The sequence below is a fragment of the Aulonocara sp. 'chitande type north' Nkhata Bay genome, linkage group LG22 (genome assembly GCF_057382095.1).
Source record: "Aulonocara sp. 'chitande type north' Nkhata Bay isolate Kocher_YH1m ecotype deep benthic linkage group LG22, A_spYH_male_GT1.1, whole genome shotgun sequence".
NCBI classification, from domain to species: domain Eukaryota; kingdom Metazoa; phylum Chordata; class Actinopteri; order Cichliformes; family Cichlidae; genus Aulonocara; species Aulonocara sp. 'chitande type north' Nkhata Bay.
This window is the reverse complement of record NC_141364.1, coordinates 14,548,056-14,561,424: the sequence shown is the minus strand read 5'-3', so window position 1 is coordinate 14,561,424 and position 13,369 is coordinate 14,548,056. Positions and strand designations below refer to the sequence as shown.

At 43.9% G+C, this 13,369-nt stretch overlaps 1 protein-coding gene across 1 annotated transcript; it reads right to left on the bottom strand.

Annotated features, from left to right (window-relative positions):
- Positions 1-9,523: 9,523 nt before the first annotated feature.
- On the bottom strand, positions 9,524-11,599 carry LOC147303821 (ictacalcin-like). The gene is made up of 3 exons (XM_086280220.1): positions 11,497-11,599; positions 10,050-10,195; positions 9,524-9,836 (listed from the first exon to the last, which is right to left on the bottom strand). Exons 2-3 carry the CDS (start codon positions 10,185-10,187, stop codon positions 9,696-9,698), a joined length of 279 nt encoding a protein of 92 aa, XP_086136346.1. The 5' UTR covers positions 10,188-10,195; positions 11,497-11,599; the 3' UTR covers positions 9,524-9,695.
- Between the last annotated feature and the right edge of the window lie 1,770 nt (positions 11,600-13,369).

Here is a 13,369-nt window from a genome sequence, read left to right as displayed (position 1 = left end):
ACTGCTCACAACACCAGAGAATCTATTACCAGACGTCTATCAATGCAGCGTCGACTCAAAGAGAAGGAGATGGAGCTAAAGAAAGCTTCCCTCATTGCTGCTTTTCTTCGTGATCAAGAAGATGGGCTGCCAGCACCTAGACCTTTAAATAACTGTGAGTATGACTCGGGCCTGCAGGCTTGCAGCAGTGGTGTAAACTCCCAAGTGAATCTGTCAGAGCAGCCAGCACATAACGGACAGCAACGTAATATGACCAGCTATGCGAATGCTTTCCCACCTTCCATCTTGCCAGTGGATGCATCAGTACCAGATTCGCAGCCCTTACATCCCACCAGCTCCTCGGCTGACCTGGAGCCAGTATCTGAACCTCTCCATGAGTGTCCAACGCAACATATCAGTCCTGCTGTGGACACTCCCTCAGCTGGTCATCAGTATGGTCAGCAGCCAGGCGGAAATCACCCCCCTATTACCTACTCGACTCAGACTCTCCGACCTGCAGCAGAGGACAGCTCTAATATTCCTAACCGACAATCACAGCCTCCTGGAAAGGTGAAACATCAGGGATGGCTTCCTCCAGTGCCATACTCAACACCCAGTCAGTTTCTACCGCTTCCTGATTTACCATCCCGCCTGCGGGATAAAGTCGGACCAGCTGGCTGTGGGCCCACGGCGCCGTCTTTACAGTCCGAGATACCGTTGCCACCTACTGCCAGCAATGGCAACAACTTGATGGAACTGCTAATTGCCAGCTCGTATGGGATCCCCAAGCCAGCACTACCTTCTTTCGCCAGTGGTAAGGAAAGTGATTTCGCGCTTCTTAAGATGGCTCTGGACAGTCTGCTTGGCAGCCATACTCATCTCACAGAGCAGTTCAAATATCAAATCCTTCTGGAGCAGTTAAAACTACCAAGTGCTCACAAACTAGCACAAGCATATATGCATGATCCCCTGCCATATACTACAGCACTCCAGGCTCTCCAAGACAAATATGGTCAACCTCGTCAGCTCGTACAGAGTGAGCTTGGATCTATCCTGAACTCTCCCCAAATCCGGGTGGGGGACCCAGAAGCCTTTGACAATTTTGCTCTGGATGTGCAAGCTTTAGTAGGTATGCTTCGATCACTGGAAGGTGAAAACGGTGTAGGGTAATTTCCAATAAACCAAGTTCAAAAAAGAAGAGTCTATGGCTGACGCGTGTTCCTGGTTTCCAAAAGAAATGCTTCCAGTTGCATTATGATTTGAAGACTGTTTATTTATTACAAACGGAAGATGTAACAATGAACTCCTTCCTAAAAAGCATGAAAGTTCCAAAAAATAGCAGTTATCCAGAACTAGCTGTGCACACGGTCAGAAAACCGTGAGACTCCTAACCTCTCTGTCCATGCTCCTCCCCTTCCCTCTCACACAGGGTTTCATGCTACTATTGCACTTACATACTTAAAGTGAGAGGTACCCCCTTTTAGGTTCCAATCCCAAAACAGTGACTTAAAATTACTTTATGTAAACACATATATTTTCACATTTATTAATCCTGAAAAGATGACTTGTGTAATGAATCTATGAATTATAAAACAAACATGAACTCAATCATAAATAAAAAATATAAAGCAGACGTTTGGCGCTTACAAACGGCTACGAACTGCGATGTGGCTCTCATGTCGATAAGTTACTGAGTAAGCTCCCAGCAAGCTACAGAGATGGGTTTGTTGAGTACAGCCTCAGTCGTGGGATACTGAGAACTGGAACTGACAAGACATATACCCTGCCAGATTTTTCGGCCTGGCTACAAGTGAAGTCGCAGGTCAAGCGCATATCTAGTAGGGCAGCCGACATGTTTCAGGACCAGACCAAACAAGGTCAGAAAGGCAGGAAAAGCCAAAGATATCCTTCCACTGTGTATTACAACACAGACAACAGGAAGGGGGATGGAGCTCATCTGGAACCAGGTCATCGGACACCTCTCATTAAAGGGAAGATTAAGCCAAAACCTTACTGTCCATACTGTGACACCCGTGAGCACTACCTTAATCTTTGCCCCAAATTTAAGACACTGTCCACCACCCAAATTGCAGAGTGGATCAAAGATAAAGGTTGTTGGCGTTGTGGACGGAATCATGCACCTGATGTGTGCACCCTGAAGGCACCCTGTAAAGTGTGCAAACAGCAACATCTTACAGTGCTGCATGAGGTTTGCCAACAGGAGCCTAGGAAAGTCCTGATGGTTGGCACTGCCCCAGATACGTCCACCATCTACATTGATCACCCAAACCGTCCTCATAAGGTCCTGCTAAAGGTTGTGAAGGTGTATCTGTACAATGCTGGGTATTCATTGGAGACCTTTGCTGTACTAGATGACGGTTCTGAACGATCCATCATCCTACCACCAGCCGTGCAGCACCTCAATCTAGGGAAGGAAGCCGAGACACTTCCATTAAGAACTGTTCGTCAGGATGTGATTCACCTGCAAGGGGCCTCGGTCTCCTTTGAGATTTCCCCTGCCCATGATCCTAAGGTGAGATACCACATCCATCATGCCTTCACTGCTGACAAACTGGGCCTCTCCGAGCACAGTTATCCGGTTAAGGCACTCATGCAAAAATATGCACACCTGCAGAGACTCCCACTTTCCCCTGTCGACAGGGTGCAGCCTTTAGTCCTTATTGGCTCAGACTTCCCTCATCTGCTTGTCCCAATGAAGCCTGTACGGTCTGGCCCTCCTGGGGGTCCATTGGCAGTCTGTACCCGCCTTGGATGGGCTCTGCAGGGTCCAGCTAACTTAACCCAGTTCGCTGTGGAAGAGCAACAGTGTCTCTTTACTGGGTCCCCAAACAATGATCTCCTTCAACATGTAGAACGATTGTGGAAGACAGATGTACTCCCATACACAAATGTGAAGACCGCGACACGTTCTAAGGAAGATCAGAAAGCACTTGAAGCTCTTGAGCAGCGCACAACCAGAGTGCAGGTGGAGGGAGTGACAAGATATGCAACGCCCCTCCTCCGTCGCAAAGACAGTCCTCGCCTCTGGGCACCCAGACTGGCCTTGCTACCACAGCTACGGAGTACTGAACGTCGGATAGCGAGAGACCCAGGGCAGGCTGAAACCTATTGTCAGGAAGTGCATAAACTGGAGGTGGTAGGCTATGTTGAGAAACTATCACCTGAGAAGGTGGATTGTTCGGGCGAGTCATGGTATCTACCCCACCATGTAGTTCACCACAACAACAAGGCTAGACTTGTATTGGTATGAGCAGTTGAATACAACGGGCTCAGCCTCAACAGCCAGTTGCTTCCAGGTCCAATTCTGGGACCTTCACTGCTTGGGGTCCTCCTCCGCTTCAGGGAGCATACTGTGGCCATAAGTGGTGACATCAAGGCAATGTTCCACCAAATTCGGTTGCTGCCTGAGGACAAACCTCTGCTCTGCTTCCTATAGAGGTCTATGAGGAAGGATGAGGAGCCAAGTGTGTACGAGTGGCAGGTTCTGCCTTTTGGTACAACGTGCAGTCCTTGTTGTGCCACCTATGCCCTCCAAAGACATGTCAGGGACAACAGCCAGGGTAATGAAGATATCTTGGACACGGTGGAGAGGGCCTTCTACGTCGATAACTGTTTGCATAGTCTCCAATCTGCAGAGGAGGCTAAGACACTCATAGATCGGATGCGAGAGTTACTCGCCAAAGGGGGATTCGAGATTAGGCAATGAGCCAGTAATGTTCCATCGGTGGTGGAGCACCTACCAATGGAAGCCAAAGCAGCCAGCACAGAGCTTTGGCTCTCCCAGCACAGCCAAGACCCAGAAGAACCAGCTCTGGGCCTTCGTTGGAACTGTCTCACTGACCGCCTTGGATACAGGCATCGACCTGTGGAGTACTCTCTGCCCACACTGAGAAATGTTTACCGGGTGATGGCATCACAATATGATCCTCTGGGCTTCCTCATACCCTTCTCAACTCGATCAAAGGTTCTAATTCAGGATCTTTGGAAGGCAGGAGTTGGATGGGATGAACAAATCCATCCTACGGCCTTACTAGACAGATGGACACAGTGGGAGAAGGAACTAGTGAACTTGCCACAGGTGGAACTGCCAAGATGCTATGTCCCACCAAGAGCCGACGTCGGGAGACCGGATAGAGGGGCTCACATATTTTGTGATGCCTCCGAAAGAGCCTATGGAGCAGTAGCCTATCTGCGAACACAGGACTCCCAAGGCGACGTCCACGTGGCATTCATGATGGCGAGGTCAAGAGTAAGCCCCCGGAAACAGATTTCTATGCCACGTTTGGAGTTATGTGCAGCTCTTGCCGGAGCCCAACTGGCTAGAGTACTGGAGACCGAGCTGGCATTTCAACCCAGTGACATTACCCTATGGAGCGACTCAACAACCGTTTTGACCTGGATCCAATCTGATTCATGCCGCTATAAGGTCTTTGTTGGTACCAGGATTGCCGAAATACAAGATCTTACTGAGGTGTCAAGTTGGAGATATGTCAACACCAAGGACAATCCGGCTGATGACCTCACGCGAGGGAAAAACCTTCTCGAGCTGAGTCAACCAAACCGTTGGACTCAGGGCCCACCTTTCCTTTTAACGAACCCTGATACCTGGCCAACTCTCCATGAAGGTGAAGGTCAAGAAGACGATGGGGAGCTGAGAGGAACAGCATTCTGTGGAACCACCACCACATGCAGTCCACAGCAAACGGTGCCAATTTCCAATTTTGGCAAATGGAGTGAAGCGGTTAAGGCTACCCATCGGATCCTTCATGGGGCGGCTGCTGATCACGAAAACCATGTCATGACTGCTACAGATGTATCAGCTGCTGAGCTGCATCTCCTGAAACAAGCTCAAAATGATAGCTTCCCCAAGGAATTACAGACCCTGGTTGCTGGTAAGGCAATTCTTAAGCAGAGTCGCCTGCTAACACTTGCTCCAGAGTATGATCCGGCTATTGGACTGATAAGCGTTGGGGGAAGACTCAGAAGAGCAGAAGGTCTGGACTTGGATGCCATGCACCCCATAGTCCTTGATCCGCAGCATCCGGTGACTAAACTACTGATCAGGCAATATGATGAGCAGCTGTTGCACCCTGGGCCAGAACGAGTGTTCGGGGAGATGAGGAGGAAATATTGGATTCTCCGAGGAAGGGAGGCAATCAAGCGGCACCAGCACAGCTGTGGTGAGTGTCGAAGGTGGCGAGCCAGTCCTGATATTCCTCGGATGGCAGATCTACCCCCCGCGAGGCTGCGCCTATACAAACCACCCTTTTGGTCCACTGGGGTCGACTGCTTTGGCCCTTACAACATCAAAGTGGGACGACGCACTGAAAAGCGCTGGGGTATCATATTCAAATGCATGACTACGAGCTGTGTGCATCTTGACCTGTTGGACAGCATAGATACCGATGCCTTTCTCATGGCTCTGCGTCGGTTTATTGCACGCCGGGGCAAGCCATATGAGATCCTATCTGACTGTGGTACCAACTTCAGGGGAGGAGAGACCGAACTGCGGTCTAGTTTCTCAGCTCTTGAAGCCCCCATTAAAGAGCAGCTGGCGGAGCAGAGGATTGAGTTCCGGTTTAATCCACCAGGTTCCCCCCATTTTGGAGGTACTTGGGAACGGGAGATAAGATCTGTGAAGACAGCTCTTCAAGTGGTGTTGGGAGGCCATACGGTGACAGAGGCAGTTTTGCAAACTGTGCTGATCGAAGTGGAAGGGATCATTAATGCAAAGCCTCTTGGGTATGTCTCTTCGGATGTAGCGGATCCGGATCCAGTCACACCCAACTTATTGCTAATGGGGCGACGAGATGCATCACTCCCCCAGGTGATTTATGCTTCGAGTGAGATGCTGGGAAGACGGCGATGGCGCCATAGTCAGATTCTGGCGGACCATTTTTGGTCCAACTTCCTGCGTCACCATCTGCCGGATCTTCAGAGGAGACAAAGATGGCAGGGGGAAACTGACAACTTGACCATGGGACAAGTGGTTATGGTGGTTGACTCACAACTACCGCGAGCGCAGTGGCCCATCGGAAAGGTGGTCAAGGCCTGTCCAGGGCCAGACGGTCGGGTGAGAGCGGCTGAGGTGACAATCAAGGGACAGACATATCTTCGACCACTTGCCAGATTAGTCAGACTCTCAGCCTGGGAGGATGATGAGGACTGTCAACCCAATGGTGCTTAGACTTTCGGTTGAGGAGCAAATTTATTACTTAAATTTGGGGGCGGCTGTGTCCGAAAGTCTCCTTATATTTCAATTGCAAGTTCCACTTTGTTCTTACTGTTTGCTGCGGTGATGACGTCACATGCTTTTACGACGCTCCTGCCGTATCACGAGTCCGAGGAGCACTAGCCATGTTTTTCTCCATGAGTGTGGGGGAATAGCGATCTCCAGCCGTGTGCGTTCCTGTGCAAATGTGAGTCAAAATCCCTCCAGTTCTACGAGTCTATTTCCACTTATAGCACGGGTTGTACTTTGACATTGATAACAGGGGGTTTATGCTAGGAGATTTATCGAGATTGGTAGAGGCATGTGACTTACCACCGTAGCATTTGTTGCGGGTTGGATCTGTGTACCGTGGTTGTGTTATTTAGCCACTAGAGGGCACTGAAGACCATGTAATTGCGACCTTTCCTAATTTGGGGGCATTAGGTCCTTTCTGTTGTCTGAGATATGTAGGTATTCTTGTTTCCTGCCTGTTCAAATGGGATTGTGGGACTTTATGTCAGAGCATTCAGCTGATTATTTGTGTTACAGTTCATTATATTGGCATGATGTTGGGAAGTGACGAGTGTTATATTTATATGTGAAAATTGTTTCTCCTTGTTTCTTGTTATTCAGAACCACACGTCTGTCCACCCCTCCCACATTCGTTAAGTATGCCTACTGCTGTACTGTTGAGCTGCTATTTTTTTTAAAATAATAAACTGTAACGTATCTCGCTTATACTTACCCTCTTGTCCCGTTTATTCTGGGCTCGTTCCTGTAAGAGCTTTGGGGCTGAAAGTTTGCACGGGTAGTACAGAGGCCCTTAGTGGTTACTCGATGGCTTTTACTCGCTACATTTATCTTATGTGAACAGTAAGATATTATTTTCCTTGCATTACTATCTTTCCTGTTATCGAAATACATTGCCCATTGCTTTTTAAAATAATTAATGAAGTCTTGTTTTTCAAGTAATGATGTTTGAAATCTCCAGCTTCTAATTAGTGGTGTGACTCTTTTTTTTTGTGTTAGAGAGACAGACGCAGGTGCATAACCACTGATTGTGATGATTGTGATTGGGCTTGTTTTACAGCCACAAGACTTGGCCACCTTGCAGTCATTAAGTTGACTAAGAACTCGTCTGTATACCAAAGTATTCTCGAGTCAATTGAGAAGCCAATTGTCTGACAGCTGAAGCTTGGCTGAAACTGGATCATGCAACAGGACAATAAATGTAAGAACAGCAGCAAATCTCCAACAGAATAAATGAAAAAGAAAAGACTCAAAGTGTTACAATGACACAGTCAAAGTCCAGATCTCAGCCAGATAAAAATATTGTAGTGGCACTTTAAGAAGGCTGTGCAAAAACAAATGCCCACAAACCTCAATGCACTGAAGCAACATTGTAAAGATGAGTAGGCCAAAATTCCTCCACAGCAGTGCAAGAAACCGATGAAGTCATACTAAATAGATAAAGTGATTACTTCAAGTTATTGCTGCTAAATGTGGTTTTACAAATACTGAATCATGGGTTTGTATATGCAGCAGTGCAACACACACTATGCAACTATGAAACAAAAGCTATGAAATAAACAGGAATGCTATATTATGCCCCAAGTATTAATTCATTCTCAGTCTTACAGGAGTTACTTAAATGTTATACATGCAATGTGTCATGTGGAGTCATGTGCTGTATGTCCATGTCCTTTATGTTTTTTCTAAGACAATACATCACATACAACAAAAACAGAGTTTGAATGATAAAAAAAACCCTTTGGTATGACCACCTTTATTCTTTGACATATTAGGGAAGCTTTCTAGTCAATTCTTTAAGTAGTCTTCAGGATTAGCTCTCCAGGTCTCTTTAATAACATTAAAAATATTTTGTGTGTTGTTTTTCTCTCTATTGTCCATCACAGTTTTGTTGCAAGATACCGTCCCCCTCTAATATTTGTGTAATTTAGTATATAGCAGTCTTTTCTCCTTGTTTTCCTATCTTAAGAATGACTTCTTTATAGCTTCCTTCCACTGAGAATATTTCTAATGAGGCTTTGGAGCCACTCAAAGGCCAGGGACACTTTCAGAAAGTCTGAAGCACTATTGTTCAAGACTGAAAAAAGTCTGGCTGTTTGGAAGCAAAATATGAAGAAATGGAGGTTGACTTAAGACTTTTGCACAGCACCCTATTTTTGAAGAATAACTAGTGACCAAGGCAGAGTAGCTAATTCAAACAATCAAAAAAGTACAGTGGTTAAAATAAGTGTTGAACATGTCACCACTTTTCTAAGTAAACATATTTCTAAAGGTGTTATTGATGTGAAATTCTCACCAGATGTCAGTAACAACCGATCACATCCACACATGAAATGTTTCTTCATGCATTCAATACTTCCCCCCTGTGTCATTTCTGAAGATTACACATATCTTAATTCATTGTGTGATTTTTTTTTTTTTTTTTTGTTGCGCATGTGAACTGAATGGGTTGTTACCAACATCTGGTGGGCAGAAAAACGCCTTTAGAAATATATTTACTTAGAAAACCGGGGATGTGCTCTGTACTTATTTTACCTGCTGTGTCTCTGTAAAGTTATTGCAGACTACTTTGAAACCTGAGTTAAAGCAAGAATATGTGACTTCAAACTACAATTACAGGGTAATGGAGTTGGCTAAAATGTAACATAATAGCAGCACAAGCAGAAACGTGTCATAAAGTCAATAAACTGATTCAACAATGGCCATGGGTATCGTAACATCACTTTAGGCCCTCAGACTATTAAAGCTTCAGAAGGAAAAAAAAACCCTAAAAAAAACAAACCTAAAGTTTTCTGAGACCCCAAATGATTCAAGGCTTGGGGCTCAAATGAGTTGCTAGTATTAAAGTAACTTCATGCAACATGTGTTTTGCCAAACTGAAACCCAGAGTGTGTTAAATTTAAGGATGTATGATATAAGGATGTTTTGCTTAAGAAGTTCACTTTTTATTAGTAAGATCAGGCTTGTGTTCTTGCTTCTTTCAAAAGTTTCTTCAGTGCAACTTCAAAAAGCCTGCTCTGGTAGATATTTTCAGTTCTGCATCTCTGTCAGCGTTGGTGACATCCTTCCTGTCAGAACTTGCAGTGGTATTGCTCCTTTCCTGAAGACACTTTAGGAAACTTAGACGATACTTCAGCTGCAAAGCATGAACTCTGCTGATAGAAAGATTTTGATTTCCGAGGCAAACATTCTTGTTATCATAAGCCTTCCAAAGATTCTGCAATTGCTCAATACTGGAACAAATAGTTCTCCCAGTTAAAGAATGCACAAAATGCAACTCTAGTCTTTCAGAGAGAGAAAAAAAAAAGATTTATTTCATTTTGTATTTCAGTACAAGTTTGAATTCAGTGTCATATATTTGTGTTTATATCTTTTTCAAAAAAAGCTGTCAAGGGACACTTCCTGTCACCGAACGGCAGCTCTCTCAGTTGGCCGCAAGGTGGCGCTTGGATCCTTATTTTTCGGTGAAGAAATCGTTGCAGAGCATAGTGAGGCAGGCGACCAGCGTGACATACTCTTGAAAATCCACAGTGCCGTCCGCGTTTGCATCCAGATCCTTGAAGATCTTGTCCAGTTTTGCCTTGTCAGTGGATTTCTGCAATGGAGAAAAGTGTTAGCTTGAATTTAGACACTAAGTGATCATAAAACAAAGAACTGCTCAGCCTACTTCTGCCCAAATAGTTGCGCAAACCACAGGGGAAAATCTGTGTATTTTCCACTCTCTCAAAGTAAAAGCTCTGCATCAGTATGGCAGTGTTTTCAGGCAACCTACTGGGTGTGAGATAGAGGGAGGATAGAGACCACTCACGCCAAATATGTCTCCAAGCTCATTTTGAAGAAGTTCCTTCAGCTCTCCCTTGCTTAGGGTGAGTTTGTCTCCCTCCTTGCCAGAGTATTTATGAAAGGCGGCAATGAGCAGTGCCATAGCCTGCTGGATGTCAGACATGATTAGGGCTAGTTTAGGGAGACAGAAGGAAAACAAAATGTTACGTCTGAGACTGCAGTGGTATTTGTTTATACAGGAAATCCACACTGATTAAAGAAAGATGCCTCCTCTGAATAACGTTTACACATAATTCTGCTATGACTCATTACCTGGTGCAGATTAGGCTGAATCACGTGGTATTGTGGTCAAATGTAGGATCTTAACAAAGGACATCATTGATATTTGGAACACGAGGAATTATTTAGAACTAAACGAGGGGGGAAAAGGGGAATAGGCAGGGCCTGCTTGGTAAAACCAGAGTGAAAGAGATTGAGTCGTTTAACCCTGTGAGGTCCATTTTAGGTTTGCCTAAAATAATGATGCAGTGAAGCTACTCAGTTACTTTTGAACCACTTCTACAAATTACATTGCTAATATATTTAAATTCTGGAATTATACATGTATACATGCAGTAAAACATATGTATGTGCAAATGCATACTGGAGGTCATAGCAGAAAACAGTGGCTGATATTACTGTTTGTCTTTGCCAAGATTTCTCTGGGTTCTCAGTGGAGCTTGATAAAAATAAACTCAAGATTTCCACCTGGGCCCCACCACTCTTATTTCCCTTTTCAGCGGTCTCTAATGTAGCGTCTCTGCCAAGTGACACAGGACATTGTTATGGCAACAGCAGAAGGAGATAAGGAAGCAGGTTGCAGCTTAATTAAAGTCCCCAAAGCAACATCAGATGTCTGTTCTTCTAACATAGTATATCTAAATTATGCGTTCTTTCCACTTGACTGTATAAACCCAAGAGATTTGCTAGTGGTTATGTTGTGAGTCATACAGTGCTTTCCCCTCTTTAGGGAACACTAAGCTGAGGAAACTTTGGCATCAGAGAGTTTGGAAACCGAAGGGAGTTACAAGGAAAGAGAGCACAAAACCTCATTCCTCAATTAGGTTGCAGTTAAAGGTGAGAATCGAGGGGTGCTGCTAACCAAAAAAACCCTTTAATGCATCCGTAAAAATGAGTTTCCAAACAAGTTAGTGGGATTTAGACAAAATGAGCTCAGTCTTTTGCAGCATCAAGTTTCATAAGCAAGAAGAGAAGTTTAAACATTAAAGTCCACATGGATGTGACAAACTTTGCAGTTCATCAATACTTTTCTGCTAATTCTTAATGTGCATTCATACAAAACTAACTGTAATGAGCATTGCTTGATCAAAATGAACAAACAAACAATCAAGAAAACCCAGGAAAGGTTTCCAGAGCGAGCAAATAAAAGCAGATAACAAACAAAAAAAGCACTTGTAGGATTTTCTACTCACCAGTGCTGAGGTTTAAGACAATTGGAGGCTACTGTTGATCTTGGTAGAGCTGTTGTGATGAACCAATGGGTGGCAAAGATGCTTTATACATCACCACACCCAGTATCCCTCCCCCCTCCCTCTAGAATGCTCCTTTCATCTCCAACCACTCCTCCTTCCTTCATTTTTTAAAACATATTCTTTAACAAACACGACACTCGTGTGCTGTTACAGTGAATGTTTGAATTTGAGGATTTGGAGAATTCTAAAAACTTGCAGCATGTCTTACAAAATGTTTCTGACGTTATGATCTCAGGACTGCTTTTGAATCTGGAATTGCTGCAGAACAAAAGACAATAAAATATGAAATGTAAAGTTTGGGGTGCTGTGTCTTTAAGAGGACTCTTTGCATGAGACTATTAAAGTAAATTAAATAAATAATGGTCATGTAACAGTCTTACAAAATACCCTTTTTGCAGTGATGGATTCAAGACTATAAAAATGTTATGTTTATTGTTGATTTACAGTTTTTTATTTCACCCATTTGATTGACTTTATGTGACTATATTTTGGGGAAACCCCATGAGCAGCATTTTGTGACATCTCTCTTCGAGGCTTTTGCTGATGAAAGGAGGGAAGCAGCATTTACATGTGAACTGAATCACGTTTTGTGCTCCATTTGAAAGTCACTTTTGTTAATTCTGTAAAAGAAAGTCCACAGTTTGGTTCGTACATTTCATTCCGTCATAAACGAGTTTCTTGTGACTTTTGGTGGTGGAGTCATGGGACAAATGTTTGATCTGCTTTTAGAGATTTTAGAAGTAATTTTGCCCCGAATAAGAAACTTTGATCTTTACAAGATTTCATACATGATTTTGAAGCATTTGTGCTATTATGTAAATGCCGTTTTTCTACAAATGCATTAAAATTCTTTTTGACTTTTCTAACAGGATGACCAAACCCACTTCCTCTTTTTAAAAACTTACCGCTTGGCACAATAGGACCAAAGAAATGAACAGTTACGTATGTTTTAAGCAAAACGTGCATCGCAGGAACCCTTAATTGTACCAACTAATTTCTGGTGTGTTTCTTTTGTATGTAATTAAAAATTTTCTTTTTTATTGACTTGTTTGAGATGCACATTATGTTAAAGTAAAAACACGGGGACAGTGACTCACTAGCACTGATTGTTATGGTTGTGAGTGGATCCACTCTTCTTTACAATTTTGCAGAGAGGCTGTGACTCATAGTCATGTCCCCAAAACCAAAGTCACAGAGTCCAAAAAAAAAGCAAAGGAAGGAAGGAAGAAAAGAAAAAAAGCTGCACTGTGGCAACTCTGTTTGCATGTTTGTTTCTCCCTGTCCGTGTGGCCTGTTGCATAACTTGAATTAGATATTTCTGGCATTGGTCTGGGCGTTGTTTAGTCCTGTAATTAACAACTTCAAAGCGCAGCTGAAAGCAGATGATAGGTTAGAATTCACTGTCACCATCATTCACAGCATTTTTAAACATTGTGCCATCCTTCTTCACTGTGTGGAAATCATGAGTCACACATCTTCCTGTCGCCTTTTTCTCGATCTTATTCACTCACTCACATTTACCAAATAATGGAGGGAGTATCCATGGTCACCACATCCTGTGTCATATCCAGCTGTGATACACACAAAACTGTTTGTTCAGTACAACTGGAGTGGATTTAATCACACTCACTCAGACCAATTTTTAACACTATAATTACAGATATGTGCCATCTAGTGGTTACAAACAGACATTTTTAGTGTCCAGCTCCAGCCATGTGTGCTCTAATGTAAGTTGTTTCTTCAGAAAGACATACGTCATGCAAATGCTGCATAGTGAATGTCACCCTAGAACCTTGTAGCTAGGATTATAGAA

Bases quoted from the DNA above. Each gene is read 5' to 3' on its own strand.
- LOC147303821 (XM_086280220.1), bottom strand. From the start codon at position 10,187: ATGTCTGACATCCAGCAGGCTATGGCACTGCTCATTGCCGCCTTTCAT. The intron at 9,837-10,049 runs GTGAGTGGTCTC...TCTCCATTGCAG, and splicing joins AGCTTGGAGACATATTTGGC to AAATCCACTGACAAGGCAAA.